The sequence below is a fragment of the Ranitomeya variabilis genome, chromosome 6 (assembly GCF_051348905.1).
Source record: "Ranitomeya variabilis isolate aRanVar5 chromosome 6, aRanVar5.hap1, whole genome shotgun sequence".
In the NCBI taxonomy this organism is placed as follows: Eukaryota; Metazoa; Chordata; class Amphibia; order Anura; family Dendrobatidae; genus Ranitomeya; species Ranitomeya variabilis.
The window spans coordinates 500,486,063-500,508,251 of NC_135237.1; the positions used below are offsets into that span (position 1 = coordinate 500,486,063).

At 44.5% G+C, this 22,189-nt stretch overlaps 1 protein-coding gene across 1 annotated transcript in view; it reads left to right on the forward strand.

Moving 5' to 3' along the window:
* The window catches only part of DECR1 (2,4-dienoyl-CoA reductase 1), a 49,115-nt gene extending 28,361 nt beyond the window's left edge, over nucleotides 1-20,754 (forward strand). The window contains exons 5-10 of the mRNA XM_077270805.1: nucleotides 4,642-4,789; nucleotides 14,167-14,266; nucleotides 16,593-16,665; nucleotides 19,177-19,323; nucleotides 19,454-19,516; nucleotides 19,935-20,754. Of these exons, the coding sequence (XP_077126920.1) occupies nucleotides 4,642-4,789; nucleotides 14,167-14,266; nucleotides 16,593-16,665; nucleotides 19,177-19,323; nucleotides 19,454-19,516; nucleotides 19,935-19,994 (591 nt within the window). The 3' untranslated portion in view covers nucleotides 19,995-20,754. The remainder of the gene's footprint in view (nucleotides 1-4,641; nucleotides 4,790-14,166; nucleotides 14,267-16,592; nucleotides 16,666-19,176; nucleotides 19,324-19,453; nucleotides 19,517-19,934) is intronic.
* The last annotated feature ends 1,435 nt before the right edge of the window (nucleotides 20,755-22,189 follow it).

Here is a 22,189-nt window from a genome sequence, read left to right on the forward strand (position 1 = left end):
TTCGAAGTCGAGACCCCCCCTCCTTCCCCAATTCCTTTTGGTTTATGGGTTGAGGTCGAGGCGAGGATAAAGCCCCCTGATGGTCACACAGCACCCTCTCTAATCCCCCTCTGGGGGCATTAGGTTGAGACGCCTCAGGTAGGGCCTGTACAGGCAGCACTCTGCAGCTCCCAGCAATGGGCCAGCACACTGCGCCTGCATCCAGGGACCCCAGCTCAGCTGCGGGCTCCTGTTGGGGCCGGGGGGAGTGCAGGCAGGCATGGCACAATACAGACACAGGGCTCCCTGCGTCCCTGTCTTTGCGGCAGCACCAGCTATATACTGCCTCGGGGGGACCCCACACCGGGCTCCCGCTTCCACTTATAGCCACACCGCCATCCTGACTTTAAATCCAGGGGGGTCCGGTTCAGATCCGACCCCCCTCCCGGACTTTTGCGCCGGCCTGGAGCCCTTCTGGGCCTCAGGCATCTAATTTAGGCCCCGGCTTCGGCCTAGCCGTAGCCGCCGCCTCCTCTCCGCCCCCCGGCCCGCCCCCCGGATGACAAATATGACACTCTACAGTGTCATAGAGGGGGCGGATCGAGACGGAAAGGGCGCGTTTTTACACAGTTCTGCCGCCTTTTTCCATCTCTCTGCCCCCTTCTCCCCCTTCCTCTCCTTCTCCGCAGCCATTTTCTGCTGCAGATTAACCCTGCATCTCCCGGTCTGCAGGACCAGGCAGCCAGTCTTCGGGGGGCACAGGACTGTGGATCTTCGGCGCTGGACCTAGGGGCACACTGGTGGGGTAAGATCACAGCTGGGTTTCTTACTCAGCTGTGAATCCATATTCCCTATAAGGCTCCCCTATAGGCTTCTCTGCAATCACTATAGGGTTCTCTATATAGCTAGCCCTTCTGCACTCTGTGCACTATGCCGGGCTCAAGGTCCAAGAGAACCAGGCAGAACTGCTATTATGCATTCTGCACAGCCTGCGGGACCGCTCTCCCCAGTGGCAGCACGTACCCGCATTGTCAGAACTGTATACAATCTAATGTGTCAGAGCCCCAAGAAGCCCCTGCCAATGCCTCGGTGTCTAATGCCACGCCGGAATGGGCTACTCAGATATCGCAATCTATGACGCAGTCTATAGATAACCTAACCTCCACATTGCTTCAGGCTCTGCATGGTCATGCCTCTGCTATGACCGTTACCCAGCAAAAGGAGAGCTTGACTCAGGAACAAGATGATCCTGGCACATCCACGTCTAGGTCAGGACGCAAGCGGACCCACAGTCCATCTCCGTCATCCCATAGCACACGGTCATCCCCCTCTAGGGAGAGACACCGTAGCTCCAGGTCATCTAGACTGTCCCATTCCAGGGACAGACAATGCAGATCTCCGTAATCCCCAACCAGAGAAGGCCTCCTCCCCGGCTCACTCAGCAGGGGACGCCTCAGTGATACACAGGATTCGGAAGGCATCTGCGACTCTGACTCAGACAGGGAAACAGAGGGGTCCCTGATCCCAATCCCCCCTAGCAATACAGCTCTAGTTGAGGACATAATCTCTTCCATCCATCGGGTGCTGGACATTTCTGATCTGCCACCAGAGGCCCCAGAACATAAGATTTCCTTTTGAAGGACCTCTGAAGCCGCCTAAGGTTTTCTCTAACCATCCAAAGTTTAAGGCAATCCTTAAAAAGCAGCTCTCACAACCTGAGAAAAAATTTGCTAATCGCAAATATCTTGAGGCGAGGTACCCCTTCCCAAAGAAGGACACCAAGGAATGGACAGACCCACCCGAAGTGGACCCCCCAGTCTCTAGGCTAGCAGCACAGACCCTCCTTTCACTGCCAGATAGCTCAACCCTCAGGGACGCAGCAGACCGGCAGGTAGAACGCATGGCTCGTTCAATTTTCGAGGCAGCAGGGGCATCCCTAGCTCCCGCGTTCGCCTCAGTTTGGGCTGCCAAGGCCATTCTGGCCTGGGCAAAAAATTTACAAGCTCTCCAAGCATCCGCTCCTGAGCTGTCGGACCAAGCAGTTCAAATAGCAGTCGTAGCAGACTACATGCTTCATGCAGCTCTGGATTCAGCAAGGGGAGTAGCGGGGATAGCATCAAACGCCATCATAATTCGACGTATCCTCTGGCTGCGGGAATGGAAGGCAGACGCAGCCTCAAAGAAGTCCCTCACGCACCTCCCCTACCTCAGTGGGAGACTTTTCGGTGAACAGTTGGACACTATGATATCCAACGCTACCGGGGGTAAGAGTACTTCTCTTCCCCAACTCGGACCTAAACGCACTTACAAGAAGCGTAACCAAACTCGATTCCGATCCTTTCGGAATTCCTCGGGCTGGTCCGTCTCGTGTCCAGCACAAAATCGTAACCGTTCCCCATGCAGGGACAACTCACGATCGACGCAAAGGTCGGACAAGACCTGGCAATCAAAAGCAGGCCAGCCTAAGCCCAGAGGAGGAAAATCTCAGACTTTCTCCTCATCATGACTCACGGACTCCGGAAGACACCACACCAGTAGGCTGCCGACTCTTGCTCTTTCACTGGACCGACTCTTCCTCTCTGTCCCCCCAAAACCGCCAGCCAAGGCTCTTGCCTACCACCAAGCGGTCTCCTCGCTTTTTCAAGCAGGAGTCATAGTACAGCAGACGCCACGATCTTCTATCGCAAGGCCCGTTCTACCACCAGAACTCAGGGGCTCTCAATTTGACGGCATGGCCCTTGAGACCTGGGTTCTAACCCAGGCAGTGCTCTCGCTGGACGTCATTGGAACCATGATCAGGGCACGGAAGCCAGCCTCTGCCAAGATTTATTACCGTACCTGGAAAGCTTTCTTTACATGGTGCGAATCTTGTGGCTGCACCCCACTCCCTTATTCCCTACCCAAAGTACTTGGGTTTCTCCAATCGGGTCTGAGCCAGGTGTCAGCCCTCTCAGTGCTTTTTCAAAGGCGCATTGCTACCAAGCCGCAAGTAAGGACTTTCCTTCAGGGGGTTTCCCGATTGGTTCTCCCCTACAGACGACCACTAGAAACTTGGGACCTCAACCTGGTCCTGACAGCATTGCAGGAACCACCCTTCGAACCCCTTAAGGAGGTCCCGCTCCGCCTTCTCTCCCAGAAGGTGGTTTTCCTGGTGGCAATCACCTCGCTACGCAGGGTGTCTGAACTGACAGCACACTCCTGCAGACGGCCCTTCCTGGCTTTTCACCAGGACAAGGTAGTTCTTCGTACAGTCCCATCCTTCCTTCCGAAGGTTGTGTCCAACTTCCACCTCAATGAGGAAATTTCACTACCATCCCTTTGTCCGGTTCCGGTTCATAGAGTGGAGAAGGCTCTCCATAGTCTTGACCTCGTCAGGGCATTGCGTATATACGTGTCTAGGACTGCGTCCTTCCGGAGGTCTGATTCTCTTTTCCTCCTTCCGGAAGGCGGCCACAAGGGTCTGCCAGCTTCCAAAGCTACCCTTGCCAGGTGGATCAAATCCACCATACAAGAGGCCTACCGCCTTAAGAATTCTCCTTCCAGCCGGTATTACGGCATATTCTACGCGGATGGTAGGGGCCTCCTGGGCCATTCGGCACCAGGCTTCGGCACAAGTGTGTAAGGCGGCCACTTGGACTAGCCTACACACGTTTACTAGACACTACAGGGTTCATACCCAGTCCTCAGCGGACGCGAGCCTGGGTAGATGTGTTCTGCAGGCGGCGGTGCCCTAAGTATAGGGGCCTGTCTGCAGAATATTCGTCCATTGCTTCCCACCCAGGGACTGCTTTAGAACGTCCCATGGTCCTGTGTCCCCCAATGAGGCAACAGAGTAAAGGAGATTTTTGTGTACTCACCGTAAAATCTTTCTCTTAGCCTCTAATTGGGGGACACAGCTCCCACCCTGTTGCCCTTTTCGGGCGGCTGTTACTGTTGAGTTCTTATATTGTTCTTTGAGCTCGTACATAGTGGCCTTCTTATAGGCATGTCTATGTTAATTCATGTTATGTTCCTCCTACTGCTTTTGCACAAAACTGGAGAAGGCTGACGCCGTCCAGGGGTGTATACTGCAGAGGAGGAGCCACAGTTAATCTTTTTCAGATTATGCATAGCGGCGCCTCCTAGTGGACAGCAGCATAACACCAATGGTCCTGTGTCCCCCAATTAGAGGCTAAGAGAAAGAGATTTTACGGTGAGTACACACAAATCTCCTTTTTTTTTTTTAATCATTTATTACTTATCTGAAATGTTCTGTTATATGAATGTAAGAAATGGACTATATAACTATACTAAATGAGCTTGTTCCTAACTGTTGAGCTGAAAATATGGTCCAGTAAATTCCCTGGGGCACATAAAAAATCAAGTGCAATGAAGAACTAAAATGTTAAAAAGCGTTAAAATATCACTGTTCAAAGGATGCGTAAGAGTAGAATACCCGAAAGGATTTTTGATTGGAAAATGAAGCTTCTCCTTTTATTACCCAGATTATTACTGCACAGATCACTTGCATTGATGCTGGGAATACATTGCTAACCACAGCATTTGCCGCTTTTTATTCTACACTTCATTCGTTGAAGCAGAACTAATGAGATTCTTTTTAATTTGAAGTTTGGTTTAGACTTTATTTTATCTGAGGTTCTACTTTATGTTCTCTCTTATTAGGTGGTGATAAACAATGCGGCCGGGAACTTCATTTCTCCTTCCGAAAGACTTTCTGCCAATGCCTGGAGAACCATCACAGACATCGTTCTTAATGGCACAGCTTACGTAACGCTTGAGGTTGGGAAAGAGCTAATTAAAGCAGGAAAAGGTAAGCCGCATATCGACCTTGATTTGACTTGACCTTTACCTGCTGTTAGATCTCCGCAGTTTTAGCCCCAACATGTTATCATGTGCTCTTAGCTGTATATTGCAGATGTCATATTGCTGCCAAAACATTGCCAGCGCTCTGGGAAATTATTAATTTATTTTATTTATTTTTCCTTCTTGCTGGTCAAAAATTAAATGGGTGTAAAATATTTCACATCAATTCTAGGATAAAAGTAATGCAAAATATATATAAGTAGGGCTCTACAGAGTGTAGTAAGCTTCAGATAGTAACTACACTCTTAGGTTTTATTTTTTCACTGGTACAAATCAAGAAAAACTATATAATTTTATATATTATGGGTCAGACACAGGCTAAGGCCATGTTCACATTGCGTTAACAGCAGCCCGTTAACGCATGTGTTGAACGGGCTGCTGTTAACGCAAGTGCCGATGTGTCATCACGCTGGCGCAGATAGAGCTAGCAGGTGCTCTATCTGCGCTAGCGGTGACGGACCCAGAAACGCTGCAGCCCGCATCCCAGGGTCCGTCACTCAATGACGGCACATCGCTAGCATACGCCCACAATGGGCGTGCGCTAGCGATGTGCCATCGTTGAGTGACGGACTCATAGGACATAATCCGACATGTCCGACATAGCACATAATGGCGGCGTTAACGGACTGCGATACACCGCATTATGCCACGGTGTAACATAGTCCGTCTAACGGACGCCACAGACGCAGTGTGAACCCAGCCTAATAGGCTCGCTGCCTCCAGTAGTTGTTTAGATGACAGACAAATCGTTAGTCGCAGTCGATGCTCCTTTGTGTATAATGAGACTGAGTATCGCAATAATTGGACTGGATCTGATGTATAGATATAAAAAAAAATTGCCAAAATGTGCATAGTTTTGCTCCGAATGCTATATTTTTTCAAGTACAATCAGCACAAAGTGGCATAAAAAAAGTGAAGGAACCAGGATGTAAGGGGGCGAGGGAACAGTATGGGATTGGGTGCCAGACACATTGTAAAAAATAAGATATAAAACATTTGTCATGATTTAAATCTCCTTTTTACAATGTACCGGTATCTAAGGTCCTGCAATGCGTGCACATGAGGAAAAAGTCATAGTGATATGTAGTGTAGTTTTTCTGATTCGCTGTCTCTTTCCTCCTGTACAGGCATTGCAGGACCTTAGGTATCCATGGTTACGACCACTGATATAGTGACATGTAGTATATTTTACTGATTTGCCTTATCAGTGGTCGTGACCATGGATATCTGAGGTCCTGCAATGCCTGCCTATGAGGAAAGTGACAGCAAATCAGAAAAACTACACTACATTTCTAATTGGAGGTATTTGCTAATATTATTTATTATTCTTGCACCTACTACATATTGGGATAAGATCTTGGAGATGGGAATGCCCCTGGGCGTCAGGAAAAACCACTTACGGTAACTACAGATAGTGGTGAGGAGCCAAGGAGACCGTGTAATCTAGTTAGATAGGATAGTTGGGGGGCATATGTGGAGTCTTGAGGCAAGAGTTAATATTTTGTTAAATTAACACTTTATATCTGTAAGACAATGTGAAGGCATCGGAGCGCGCACAGACCGGACTGCAGCCTCTGGATTGATGTGTTTTCTATGGAATGGAAACCATCCTCCTGCTGAAAGACGTGCTATTAGGGGCTTTATCGTTCATCCCTTAAGCACCAGGACATTTTACTTTTTGGCGCATTCGCTATTTTTACTCCCCTTTTATTTTTCCACGGACATAGCTGTATTATTAAGGCTTGCTTTTATGGCAAAAATAAAAAAAGACAAAGCCTCCGTTATTTCTTGGATTTTATTTTTTTTGCAATATTGTTTGGTAAAAATGACCTGACAACCTGATTCTCCAGGTCAGTATGATTATGGCAATACCCAACTTATAACGTTGTTTTCAATATTTTACTGCCTAATTGGTTTGTGTCTCCATTTGCTGATGCACGTAACTTTCTTAATTTTACGTCAAAGGAGCTGGTTGAATTTTGGTGGCAAAGCCAATTCTGTCTTGTGTGTTTTTTGTCTTGTGGTTTTTTTTTTGGGGGGGGGGGGGGTTGTGTTAAATGTCCTGTTCTTCTTCTTTTTTTTTTTTTTTTTTTTCTTTTTTTTATACAAAAGAAAAGAAAAAAAAAAGCCTTCGGCGCTTCTAATCTGAACTTGCTCTCATCACATAAGAGCCTGATGTGAGAATACTTATGTATATTCAGTTGTTAAATGTCATTGTAATCCTGCCTGTGATAATGAGACTGCTGAAAATACTTCCTAAAAGGACAGGGAGTGTAAGTTTGGCATCTGAGAATTGCAAGTGTGCTTTTGTTTTTGTATTTTTTTTTTTTTCCCCCATTAACTATAGTTGGTGATATGGAAAATTGAAAAAACAAACAAACATATAATCACATTAAAAATATAATAATAATAATGATGATGATTTGGCATAAAGCCTGATTTTTAAATAGTGATTTAACTTTTCAGAGCCCAGAACACGTTGAAATTGTAGTTATTTGTGGCAGATGTTGTGTCAGTGCTGACACCCCGGTGTGCTGCAATTATCCCTTCCTGTGGGCTTACAATCTAATCTGCTCATGGACCCACACAAGATTGACTTTTCAGCAAATATCTGCTACAACATAATGTATCCGGGTCCTTAAATCCCGATCATTTATTTTAGATGACAATGCAATAACCACGAGAAGATTCATAACTTTTCCGCCAGGAAACGCGTTGATTCGATAACTTTCTCTGCAGCTCACCGGCCGTAATGAAATCCTTACCAGCACGAAGAATTGTACTGAAGATGAATGAATAGTTCTGGGTAACAGAGCCGCCTCTCCGTATAGATCCATGTTACAGGAATTGATCAAATCAGATGTGAATAAACACAGATATATGGAGAAAATGCCAGCCGGCACCGGGCAATTCAGTGATTAAAGTCTTGGGTGACAGATGCCGTATTCAGGAGCTGTACGGAAATCAACAAATCCTGTAAAAGGGCAATCGGATTACGGTGCGAAGATCTGGTCGTAATCTGCTCAGAGCATCTCCTGTTATAACCGAGAGATGAGGGGAAAGGAGCCGCGTCCTGTACGTTACATCCATCACCGCAGCCCTCCTGTCTAGGGATAGAACGCTGTACCTTGGACAGGGATTTCTTTCATACTTTTCAAAAAAATGTTTTTTAATTTTTTTAATCCTAGGTAGCCCAAAAGTTACTGATTGAAAGTGGTCCGAAAGTTGACTCTTGAATGGGTTTTCCGGTTTAGGAAACTTTTTCAGTTGCATTACTAGATTTTAAATGCAGAGCGAGTGCAAAAACTCTCTAGGTACCTAGTGGGCGTTCCACAAAATCCACAGCGTCTCACAGTACCAGCTCTGTGGATTACAGGTTACAGAATCGGCTGTGTCCATTTATACTTTGGGTTCTCAATGCAGTGGGTGAAATCTGCAACAAATCCGCACAATTTCTGCAACAAATTCTTTAAAAATTACAGTATTGCACTTTTTTATTCCCACTCTTCATAATTTTTTGTTTTGCTTATAGTAGGTCATGAATTTCAGAGTGGTCGTGGTCAGACACCCATCGTGCCCACACATGTTATGCTCTGGCAGCGGACGTCTAGAAGCCATGTACTGGGCAGAACGCCCCAGCCCATCATATTGTTTAGCAGATCCTGCTGTTATTCACTTCCACTAGAATGGTAGATGAGGGCACGAATCCTGCAGCAGCCAATACACCATGTATTCAGCTGCTGCATTTTACCCCGTACGTTGCTTATATTTGGAAATCGCTGGATCTGATAGCAGCTGGTCAGTAGGGGTGCCGGGTGCCGTACCTCCACCAATTTGATACTGATGCCTTATGCTCACGATAGTTCACCAATATGTACATTTTGGACTGTCCCTTTAAGGTACCATGTGGTACAACTGCTGCAGGGGAAACGAGCCCTTTCTAGCTTGTTTCCCCGCTGATCACAGCTAGTTTCTGACGGTCATTTCATAATTTTTTTTTGTTTGTTTCTGGGCAGACCTATCCCAGCAGACAACCCCTTTTAAGGTAGTTCTCCAAAACTTTTTAATGGGAAAGTTGTTTTCCATTTTTATCAAAGTGCTTCCAAAATGAATGCAGTCATGTAAGATAAAAATGGCAGATAACACTAAGCGCTGCTCCGACCTCTCGTTAGGCTACAGCGATGGCTTTCCGACTGTAGCACACGTTACTGCTGCAGCCAATCACTGAGCTCAGCAGCTGGTGCTCTTGTATCTGCAGAACCGCTAAGCTCTCTGGGTGGAGAGGCCATGGGCACTGTACAGTGGCTTGCAGAAGTATTCACACCCCTTGACATTTTTCGCATTTTACTACCTCATAACTTGGAATTTAATTAATTTATTTTGTTTAGGTTTGTTTTTTTATTGTGAAGCAAACCTAGTTATAGTGTGCACAACTATTCACATTTTTTTTCTGCATACGTATATATATTTTTTTTCTTTTTAGTCCAAGACCCAAGATTAGACTGCAAGGAGATGAGAATCGAGGGTTTTTTTTATTTCAGATCTATGAGTTGTGCAATGTGTAGATGCAGCTTTAGGGTGTGATTTTAATGAGTTTTAACCATTTAAGTGAACCTGTCTGTTGCGTTTTCAGCTCGCTGATGGACGTGCCGTTCGTTTGTATGTCTGCTGTATAAAACTTTGTTGGGAAGTGTTTTGAAGTAGTTTTTAGTGTTTGGCTCAAACAGCTGATAAATCAAAACGTGGAGCCGATGTGAAAAATCTCTTGTATACGATCGGAAACTCATTTTAGTCCCGGTGATGCCCCCAGGCGTGCCTGGTGAATGTGTACATAGTTCATGACTCAATTTATTGTGCTCCGATTGAAGCATCATTCCCCACTATAAAATTTGATTAGCTGAGTCAGATTTCCCGTTTCCACAGCGGTATTAAATTTTGTATGGATGTCCTTTAGGCAGTAATGGTTTAATTAGAATTGTTTTGATAACTTTTCCTTTTATTATTAAGCCATTAATAATTTAACGCTACACTGGATACAGAATACAAATATGCCCATCTTGTTTACCTCTTCGGCGCAGGACTTATAAATGACAGGTAATTCTGGCACTGCCACCTCTTGTACCGTGCCATCCTAACCCCTTAGTGACCAGGCCATTTTTTTTTTTTTTTTTTTTTAAATCTGACCAGTGTCACTTTATGTAGTAATAACTTCAACATATCCTATTGATTTTGAGATTATTTTTTTTGTGACGCATACTACTTTATAATAATGGTATATTAGGTTGATACGTTTTGCATTTATTTACAAAAAATCAGAAATTTTAGAAAAATGTTAAATAAGCAATTTTTGAACTTTGAATGATTATTCCTTTAATCCATATGGTCATATCACACAAAACATTAGTAAGTGACATTTCCTTCATGTCTGCTTTACATCAACACCATTTTTAAATTGTAATTTTATTTTGTTAGCATTTTGAAAGGTTTAAATTTATACAATGTTATTTTCTGGATTTTATTTTTGATATTCTATCTCTCAATGTTAAAATTAACCTACCCTTAAAATTATAGACCGTTCATGGCTTTGTCAGTGAACAAATTTACAAAAATCAGCAAGGGATCAAATACTTACCGTATTTTCCCTACTGTATGCAGTGTTCACTACTGAATGCTGCTGCTCATGCATTGTAGGATTATGTGCTGACACTAGCCAGTGCCAGCGTCTGGACCTAATTTGTGGATTAAGTAGGCGCACAATATGCGCCCGCCCCACTGATTAAGATCACAACATCCCTCTTGTCTCCTGTGGTGCACGTGCTCCAGCCCCAGTGTCTCCTGTGTGATGTACGTGCTCCAGCCCCAGTGTCTCCTGTGTGATGTACGTGCTCCAGCCCCAGTGTCTCCTGTGTGATGTACGTGCTCCAGCCCCAGTGTCTCCTGTGTGATGTATGTGCTCCAGCCCAAGTGTCTCCTGTGTGATGTACGTGCTCCAGCCCCAGTGTCTCCTGTGTGATGTACGTGCTCCAGCCCCAGTGTCTCCTGTGTGATGTACGTGCTCCAGCCCCAGTGTCTCCTGTGTGATGTACGTGCTCCAGCCCCAGTGTCTCCTGTGTGATGTACGTGCTCCAGCCCAAGTGTCTCCTGTGTGATGTACGTGCTCCAGCCCCAGTGTCTCCTGTGTGATGTACGTGCTCCAGCCCCAGTGTCTCCTGTGTGATGTACGTGCTCCAGCCCCAGTGTCTCCTGTGTGATGTACGTGCTCCAGCCCCAGTGTCTCCTGTGTGATGTACGTGCTGCAGCCCCAGTGTCTCCTGTGTGATGTATGTGCTCCAGCCCAAGTGTCTCCTGTGTGATGTACGTGCTCCAGCCCAAGTGTCTCCTGTGTGATGTACGTGCTCCAGCCCAAGTGTCTCCTGTGTGATGTACGTGCTCCAGCCCCAGTGTCTCCTGTGTGATGTATGTGCTCCAGCCCAAGTGTCTCCTGTGTGATGTACGTGCTCCAGCCCAAGTGTCTCCTGTGTGATGTACGTGCTCCAGCCCCAGGGTCTCGTGTGTGTTTATATATAGTAGACTTCCTACTGCTTGAGTTCTATAACTGTAATGTGAACAGTGAAATTCCCACTGTGAGGAGAATTTCAGTGTAATATACATTTGTGTTTAGAATAGTTTTCTGCTGCGAGCACTTTCCAAAAATTATCCTCACGAAGAGTTGACTGCGCTCTAGACTGACACAAATCTGGAAAAACAATTGCAACACGATCACCACCACCTAACATCACAACCACAAGAAAGCTAAGCCATTCCAGCCATCTTGTGAGTTAATTAATTGACCAAATATTGCAGGATAATTCTCAAGTTAAGTTTGTGCTTCCCCAAACGTTGGTATAAATATCTTAAACCCATCCCCTGCAGACTGAGCCCTCGCGGGCAGGGTCCTCCCTCATTATGTACCTGTGTGCCTTGTTTTTTGCTCATGTTTAGTTTGTGTTTGTCTATATTTGCCCCTTTTTCACATGTAAAGCGCCATGGAATAAATGGCGCTATAAAAATGTATAATAATAATAATAAAATTGCCCTTAGAAGAATAAAGGTTCCACACCCCTGCCTTAGGGGAAGGCAAGGTTCATGGCGATTCTTTCTCAAACATACTTACAGAAACTTGTCTACTTCTCTGTTGGTCGATTCATGAAGATTCAAGAGAAAAAGCAAAAAACAAAACAAAGTGGGCTTAACTTGTTTTTTCTGAATAACCACTTTATCGCTTTTCCACATTATAGGTGATACCGTCTTGACCGGGGAATGGAATGGGGTCTGATTGCTGAGACATGCACTAATTAGCAGAATAGGTCCCTGTTAGTGGAGCATGCGCACTGCTGCTCCATTCATTCCATATGCTGATTTTTCCAGCAGCCCCATGGGGAATGTAATAAGTAGTGGCTGGTATCTGGTCAGCGGCTCCTTTCTGTAACTAGGATAAAAGTGGCCCTTTTTGGGGAATTTGGGCCCTTACTACTAATAGAGCTCAAGATCAGCTGTACAGAAAGGTGGACTATAAGATGTGGACTCTACAAGCTTTCATTATTAGAACTCTCCTGAATACTGAACTAGAGTTTTTAAGTACAATAACAAAGGACCACACTGAGCACAAAGAATTGTATAAAAGGGGACCGCGATGCCCATCTTCATCAGATGACCTCCTCTTCTTGTCTTCACACTGCGGCTCCGGTGCAGGTGTACTTTGTCTGTCCTGTTGAGGGCAGAGCAAAGTACTGCAGTGCGCAGGCGCTGGGCCTCTCTGACCTTTCCCGGTGCCTGCGCACTGCAGTACTTTGCTCTGCCCTGAACAGGGCAGACAAAGTACACCTGCGCCGGAGCCGCAGCGTGAATACAAGAAGAGGATGTCATCTGATGAAGATGGGCGTCCGGTCCGGGTCCTCCTATCAGACCGGACCGCAGCGGGACCACCCCTGGGTGAGTATAATCTAACGTCTTTTTCTCATCTTTCAGGATACATCGGGGGCTTATCTACAGCATTCCAGAATGCTGTAGATAAGCCCCTGATGCTGGTGGGATTAGCTCATCTTCCATTTTGGAGGTGACAGGTTCCCTTTAAGCTTATGAAAAGATATTTGAAAACTCTACTAGAAAACATTCCTTAATAAAATTGATTTTGAAGTGAAAAATGAAGACAGATGAACGGTTTCTGTGATGCTGACTAGTTTTCACAAATCGATCAGGTGCTGGACTTCTTGGCTTGGTACTGGGAGTCCGGAGCCATTATTACTATCATCTATAACCATAGAAATGACCATTGCAGTCATCAATAAGCCATGCAGGACTTCTGAAGAAGATATAGGACTGTTGTCATTACATGGACACTTCTCCGAGTAATTTAACCCATTAGATATTGTTGATCTTCAGCTCAAGTGCGTGGGAGGGGGGGCACAATTTTTCTTAAATTTGTTATTGGCAAAAAAATTATAGTAATTTCCTCTATCAGTAAGATAGGGGATAACTTGCTGATTGTTATGGGTCTGACCTCTTGGACCCCCACTCAATCCCGAGGTTGGTGAAACTCTGCAGCACCCATCTTGGATGGAGCAGAAGAGTGTGTGTTCTTGATCTCCGCTCCATTCATTGTCAAGGTCACTGCCGGAGATAGCAGAGTACAGTGTTCGGCCGCCTTCGTCAGTCCTAAAGACTGTGAATAGAGCAGCGGTTCAGCATTCAGGATGGCACTGTGGAGCCCTCATGCTAGGGGATCCAGAGCACCGATCTTGGGATCAGGCCCCGAACGACCAGCTAGATATCCTATATCCCTTATCTTATGTGTATGGAGTCCTTTTGGGAATTCTCTATTGGATAAGTGCATGGAAATTGGCTCTTTCCCCCCCCAAAAAAAGAAAGCAACAATAGCACTAGCTCGGGTTGTAAAAAGTAGAGTAGAACCACTCAAGTTTCTGCCATTTAATAAAAGCAAAAAAAACAAAATGTCTGAAAGCCTAATAGGTCACTTTCTGGCAGTAGATGTAAATAACGCGCATCGGAGCTGTTTTTGGCTGTTGAAAAATAAATATTATGTATCGTGACTAGATTTGTTTGTTGTTTTCTTGTTTTGTGCCTTTTTATATCAATGTTCTCAAGCGTGAATAATCAGAAAACAGATTATCAGTTATAAGTATTCCAAAAAGTTTAGGGCACCGTGACCCGCGGACTGAAGCCTCCCACTCTCCAGTATGATTTTTGTTACATCTGGCCTGTGTGACTCACCATTTTCATGGCAGTACGAGCACTTCATTAGATGTCGTCCTGTTTTCTTTCTAGGTGCCGCGTTTCTGGCTATTACCACAATCTATGCAGAGAGTGGATCTGGATTTGTCGTTCCCAGCGCTTCTGCTAAAGCCGGCGTGGAAGCAATGTGCACGTGAGTGCGTCTAAATGTAAAGCGTCAACTAAATGCATAAGATCTCCAAAAAAGACGTGCCAGGCAGCATGTGTCGTGCGATGGTGAGGAGCGCCTGCCCACTCAGGCCTCCTTCACACTACGTTTTTTTAAAGGGGTTTTCCCCCAAAGAAAAGTTCTTTTTATTCAATAGATCTTGGAATAATAATAATTTCCACAATTGGATGTGTTTAAAAATAATGTTCCTGTGCTGAGATAATCTTATAAATGTGCCCCGGCTGTGTACTGTGAACATTTTATTTAAACACATCCAATTGTGGAAATTATTATTATTCCAAAACCCTGTTGATTTAAAAACGAATTTTTGATTGTGGGTAAACCCCTTTAAATATTCAAGTTGCCTCTTCAGAGAGGAAGAGGACTTAAACTTTAGCGCTTCCTATTGGAAATAGCAATCCTAAAACTCCGCATCGAGCCATTAGTAAGCCTCGCTCTATGACTTCAGATATAAGCCAAACCAGAATCTCACTGTGCAGTCAGTGTTTCGGGGTATTGCCACTCATCAGTGCCAAGGTATGAGATCTGATTTGGCTAGGCGAGAGGCTTAAGACTGGGATCTAAGGGGTAACCTTTCTTTTTGTGAAGAATTACAGGCCAAGCATGGCATGTCAGAGCGAGGAGACTTATTCGCCATGCGTGCTACCCTGGAGAAGATCAATATCCTACTTCATACTATGTAATTTTTACCACGCTCATGTTCTTATACTGTTTAAAAACGCTGATTTTATTTTATTTATTTATTTTTAACAATACAAAAAGATCAGTCAATTACACCACAAACCTTACTGCTGCGAAATATTGTGTTCCAAGAAGAGAACTATCTGAACTGTCGCTTAATAGCATAGCATGGCATCAAAATGTGACCGGAAGAACAGGACAGGAACATTCTAAAATCCATATTTGAATTATCAAAAATTTTGATTGCTCGGGGTCCAAGTGCGGAGACCCCATATATTGCTGAGATGAAAGGAAGACTTGCTAAGCTGAGTAATGTGACCGTGGTGCTGTGTTTGGATATGAACAAAACCCATGTATCTTCCATACCACACTAAGACCATTTCTGTGACTGGCTGCAGCGGTCAGATGACTGGAATGGAAGGATCCCAGAGAGGGAGGGATCCATATGGGATTCTCTGTCACCCTTGTAAGTCCTTGTTTTCTCCTCGGCAGTTTTGGCTGGGAATTTTCCCACCAAGAATGGTTTGGATTCTGGAGACTTTTGGTTGTTGGGTAGGGTCTGTTAGGGTGGTGATTACAGGTGATTACCGAACTGTTTGGTAAAAGCAGCCTCATGGGTGCAAACAAATATGCAATGTCTGCCAGAATAACACTGGGTCATTGGGTGAAAAATAAAAAAAAATCCCATGTGTCCACTGCATAAAGACCACATACAGGGGATTTAGGCCCGCCAAACTTGCCTGCTATGAAAACTGTTTCCTTGACTCCCCTCCCTCCCTGATGTTAGTGTCTTTATTGGTTTCCTCTCAGCCTCTTTGTTAGGAGTAAGCCACTCATAAATAAAATGGTATTTATGAAGTTATTTAGATTAAAAGGAAACTGTTTGCAGTCTAGATATTCTAATGTAACCCCTGCCTCCACCATTGATTGTCAGCTCTCTGGTCATGCACAGCGAAAACAGGAAGTTGCCAATTAGTGGTGTGGGCCTCCGCATTCATAGCACTGCTACATCTACAGCACAGAAAACAAGGATTTTATTAACATTGCACCAAGCAGTCCAGTAAGGGACTTATCGCTAGAATCAGGAGCTCTGCCCCTACATCGTGCTGCTCTCAGATTACATGGCAAATGCCTGCAGACAGACTGCATTTTTTAAAGTTATGTATTGGTAATAAAACTTTTTTATAAAGATGCCTGTGGCCAATGTCCTCCACTGTTATAGTGGGTTTCATGTGTGTTTACTTTATGGCAATGTCCTTATGTGAGCAGTCGGACCGCCACACAACAGGTTACACACGGTCTGTCATCCAATAACAGATATTATTTCGGATGGGTTAGTTGCACGTAATGTGCAGAATTATTCCAGCCGCCATCAGGAGACCAGAAGAGGGATATGCTGTATCCTGGGAGTGATACATGGGGGCAGACATGCTGTATACTGGGAGTGATACATGGGGGCAGACATGCTGTATACTGGGAGTGATACATGGGGGCAGACATACTGTATGGGAGCGCGACATCTTCATTCCCATGTACCCGCATCATTGCTGCTTTCTCCTATTCTCTTTCATTAAAATATTAATCATTTGTATAATTATCTGTATTGTAGATCTCTTGCTGCTGAATGGGGAAGATACGGACTGAGGTTTAATGTTATTCAGCCGGGACCAATAAAAACAAAGGTTCGCTGACTCTTTATTAATGAATTTCATTTTCTTAAAGTGTACATCTGAAAGAAAAAAAAAAATTCTACTGCTTCTATATCTTCCAGTACAGTAGCGTTCTTGGAGCTCAGCCTTTTGTGCTGCAGAGCTGTCCTTCCTAATCCACGAACAGAGCGTTGGCACGATCCCCCATGTTACTGACGTAACGGATGGATCTATCTGTCCCTAATATTCCTGCTCTGTTACCTCTGGCGGTGAGGAAGTAAAGGGCGGAAATAAGTCACGTCTCCTCCTACTGTGCAGATAAATGAAGAGGTTAAATAGTCTAGCTGGGGTCTCCGACTCGGCCGGGCGCATGGGTCGTGACGCGCCATGTTCCTTACTGGACGAGATTACTTATTCAGTGATATAATAATATTGTTAAAAATATATGTATAGTATAATTTGTATTATTGTTTTTTTTTGTGTGTGACTTTTTTTAATCACTTTTTATTGTATTTATATTGTGCGATAGTATAATGAAAAAGCTGCATTTTTGGCATGTTTTTTATTTTTAAGGTGTTCATTGTTGGGGTTGTGGTACAATTTTATAGCTTTGTTTGGATGTGGCGATACCAAATGTATTTTTTTTTTAAATTTTTGTTTTCACATAAAGCAGCGTTTTACGTGTTTAAAGCGAACCTGTCACCAGGTTTGGCCGACATAAGATACGGCCACCGCCTTTCAGGGCTCATCTATAGCATTCTGTAATGCTGTAGATAAGCCCCCGATCCGACCTGAAAGATAAGAAAAATACGTTTTATTATACTCACCTGCGGGGCGGTCCGGTCTGATGGGTGTCGCAGGTCTGGACCCGACACCTCCCATCTTCTTGCGATGCCGCCCTCCTGCTTGCTTCACAGGCTCCCCAGCATCGCACTCTGGCGCAGGCCTACTTGTCTGTCCTGTTGGGGGCAGAGGAAGGTACTGCAGTGCGCAGGGAAAGGTCAGAGAGGCCCAGCACCTGCGCACTGCAGTACTTTGCTTTGCCCTCAACAGGGCAGATCAGTATGCCTGAGCAGGAGTGCGATGCCGGGGAGCCATGAAGAGGAGGACCTCATCGCAAGAAGATGGGAGGCGTCAGACCCCGACCTGAAACACCCATCGGACCGGACCGCCCCCTGGGTGAGTATAATATAACTTATATAAAGTATTTTTCTTCTCTTTCAGGTCGGATTGGGGGCTTAGCTACAACTTTTTGTTAGCTATTTTTATTTATTTTTTTTACAATTTTTAGTCTTTTTTTTTTTTTTTTTAGGGAACCTGTAAACCACAAAAAAAATACTGATAACTTGCAGATATGGGGTTACTTTGCAGGTTTAAGTGGTACTAACCGGTTCGTACTTAGCCGAATGCTGCTGGAAGAAAAATAACTGTATTCTTCCTGCAGCGTTCCACGCTGTAACGATTTCAGTCATGGGGGTGGCGTCGGCGCTGGTTCAGTCACCGCTCTGAGTATACAGGGCAGCCGCTGTCACTGAGCTCCTGGCACTGACTGGCAGCCTGCCAGATCAAGTGTCAGTCACGGTCGGGGGCACCGCTCAGTATTCTCAGTCGCCCCGCCCCGTGACTGACACTGGAACGCTGCTGGGGAGAATAAAGTAAATTTTCTCCCTGCAGCATTCAGCTAAGTTAGTAACAGAAATAACCTGCGGATTAACCCCATATCTGCTGGTCAATAGCATTTTCTTTTTGTGGTGACAGGTTTTCTTGAACTTTCCTGGTCTCTGATTAATAACCTGCAATACTTCTGTGCTGCAGAACATTAGATGTTTCAGTTTTGCACTGACACTTGGCGTTTTTTGATCCTGCATATTGCAGGATTTTGCAGGTCACCCTAGCTGGCCCACCCTAAGACCATTACTTGGCCTCAGATTGCCATGGTAAATACAGTCAACCGGCGATGGTGGGGTGCAAAAAACTTACAGGACGCTCCCTCCCTCAAATAACCACCTAGATTCCGCTGTCACCATTCATGGAGACCCCATAAGGAAAGGATTATTCAGCTGCGATCGCTGCCAGTGCCGATCCATGGTACTCAGCTGACCTCCCGCTGCCGATGGTGCCGCTTCTGCATATCGCGGTTTGCAGGATATCTCCTATTGTGGCGTTCATGTGCGGTAGATGTCGGAAAGGGGTTGAAAAAATCCTCCCATATTCACTTACCACCGGCACAGGACAGACGCCGCCTCTCCGACACACTGCGCTCCGGCATGATGTCACTATGGGCGCCGGCGCTCTCCTTCGGTCCACTTCCTGATGTCCTGGGTATTTCTCAGGATCTCCGGTGCCCTGTGTCTGCAGATACCGGCCTCAGAGGCAGCTCATGTTTGACACTTCTGGTATAGAAGATTAATTTTTATTCAAAACTAGACCTAATAGTGAGGGACATATTCTAAGAGGTTTATAAGTGGACCACTGGAAGTTTTCTTTAAAAAACGATGACTAAACTCGCATTGTTGAACAATTTTTTATTTTTACATTTTGAAGGGTGCTTTTAGCCGTTTAGACCCAACAGGAACCTTTGAAGGTGACATGATAAAGAGGATCCCATGTGGTCGCCTGGGCACACCAGGGGAAATCGCAAACCTAGCCATGTATCTCTGCAGTGACTATGCAAGCTGGGTGACTGGCACGGTAAGTGTGTAAGACTTGTCTTCACTTGTTTTATACCATTGGATTACATACTTTTATTTTTCGACTTCGTTTAAGGTAAAATCAATTTCAAGATTTAAGCTAATAATGTGTTTTTTGTTTTTTGCTTTAGATCATCCGAATGGATGGCGGTGAATATGTTTCAATGGCTGGAGAATTTAACAGCTTACTAAAGGTGAAGGAAACTTGTCAGTATTAATATTTCCTATATATATTGCCCATCACAGATTTAGATTGAGCCTAAGAACCTCACCATCAGAATACAGTTAATGATGCATTCCCTCCTACCTTTTTCTGCATCTGCTATGTACAGTTATACATAGAAGCTGTAGATGCTAATCTGTTTAACAGCAAAAATATTTTTTAGGCAAACATGAATGCAAAAATAACTTTTAGGCAAATATATGAATACAATAAAATGCCCGTGAATATGTGTAATATCCAGTAAGTGCACAATTCCTTCTCCTCGGCTGTAAGTTTGAGCATTTCTGTGGTTTAGTACCAACACCGTGTAGGAGATTGGAGCTGTAAATGGCCACATTGGAGAGGACTATTCACATTGCAACACATAACATGTTATGTTTCTTGTGCAGGTGACTAATGAGCAGTGGGATCTCATGGAAAAACTAATCCGGAAGACAAAAGGCTCCTAATTGAAGATGGCCTTCAATGCAGACACATAGAGGAGAATGGAAGAATAATGGAGGATTTGTGCCCCAAATCTTCAATTACTAAAACGGAGTCACTGTATCGGTTCCACTTAGCCACTACTACTATTCTCCACATCATTGGGAATAATATTGACTAATCTGTTTTGTCCATGCTAGGTTATGTTCACACAGAGGATTTTTTAGCAGGATTTTGGGTCAGTTGCTCCAAAATCTACAGAAAGAAAACTGCTTCAAATACACTGTTTGAACACTCTTCCTATTCAGTTCAATGGAAAATCTATTTTCCTGTTCAGATTTTTGAGCTTTATTTTTCCCCACAAGGTTTTGAAAACCTCACAGAAAAAAAAGGTGGTAAGTCACTTGTTTTGAGGTGATCCCTTTTGGAATCCGCTGCAGACAGTGTGTGTTTGGAAACACACTTGAGTAACCAGTTCAGGAAAATAAAAATCAGAGTTTCGTGACTTGGACTCCTCTTGGGGTGGTGGAAATAACCCAGATTTTTCAGCCTCTGTGTGAACATACCCTTAAGCAAATCTATTACTTAATTGTGAAAAATGTATTTAACGGAAGAAAATGTGAATGTGCTGTGAACTCGTTTATAAACGGAACCTGTGATTTTCTGATATTTACCAGTTCAGCTAAAAACTGTGGATCTGGTGATTTGCAATGAATGACACCATGTTCTGTATGTCGTCTGTCACCCTATGCCTTAATGCATTGCAATAAATACTGTAGGGACCTACTTCTGCGCTTGGTTTGTACAGAACTATAGATGGGACATATTTGAGCCATAACCGGATGTTACTTTGGTGCGAATAACCGGTTTATATCCACATGGTGGGATTGCTCTTGAGGCGTATGTGATTTTTATACCAGACGTGCAGTGGTAGGTTTCATAGCCAGTCCTGTACTGCTGCACTTTTAGCTGAGGAAACCTATCCATCTGGGTAAAAAGAGCACCTTTTCGATTTTTTTTATAGAATACAAGGTGTCGCAAAACAGAGACCGGCATATATTTTTTTGAACAATAAAACACACCAGAGTTTAGATGTCATAAAATAAGGAAAAATGTTTTTTACCCACTTTTAAGGGAACAGTTTTGCAGAGTGGGATAGGGGAGATCCGCCTTGTTGTTCTCACATTAAGGGCTCGTGCTACGGTCACACTATCAGTATTTGGTCAGTATTTTACCTCAGTATGTGTAAGCCAAAACCAGGAGTGGAACAATTAGAGGAAAAGTATAATAGAAACACGTCACCACTTCTGTATTTATCACCCACCCCTGGTTTTGGCTTACAGATACTGAGGTAAAATACTGACCAAATACTGAAGGTGTGAACATGGCCTAATACTGGAGATTCCAGAGGAGCTTGGGTAAGAGAAGGCTGCTCACACTGCTGTCCACCCTGTCTTTGTTTTGAATATTGAGCAGCTGCTTTTACCTGGAGATAACTTCTACCATCTGTAAGTCATGGACGTCCAGCCTCCTGCTGCACATGCTCACAGGCACCTGTCCCATTGCATTCATCTAATTTTCATCGCAAGCGCGGAATGAGCCCTTAGAATGTTAATCCGATTAATATTGGTGCGAATGCAATCAGATTCCTAATTACAGTCACAGCATGCTGTAATTTTTTTTTTTCCCCAATCCGATCGTGATCCGATCCGAGGTGGGGAAAAAAAAAAGTAAAAAAAAATTGCACATGAACACTAAATGATAGAATAACATTGTTCCGAATGCACTCCGATTTTTATTGTATCATTTAGTGTTCATCTGCAATTTTCTTTTTTTTTTTTTTATCCACCTCGGATTGGATCATGATCAGACTGAGAAAAAATCGCAGCATGCTGCGAAAGTAATTGGAAATCAGATCGCATTCGGCAATAGAAGTCAGCACTCGGACCATGCGAGTGCCATCTGATTTTTACACACTGATGTCCTTTAAAAAGCCGGCAATTCATGTGCCGCGTGCAGTAGAATCACAACGTGACCTGACAGAATAGAATACATACCGTATATACTCGAGTATAAGCCGAGGCACCTAATTTTGTTATGGAAAACTGGGTTAAGCTTATTGACTCGAGTATAAGCCGGGCATGCATTGTCCCCTCATCTCGGTCCTGCTCCCCCGGTCGCTGTCCTGGTATGTGGCTCCCCCGTCCTGTCCTGCTATGTG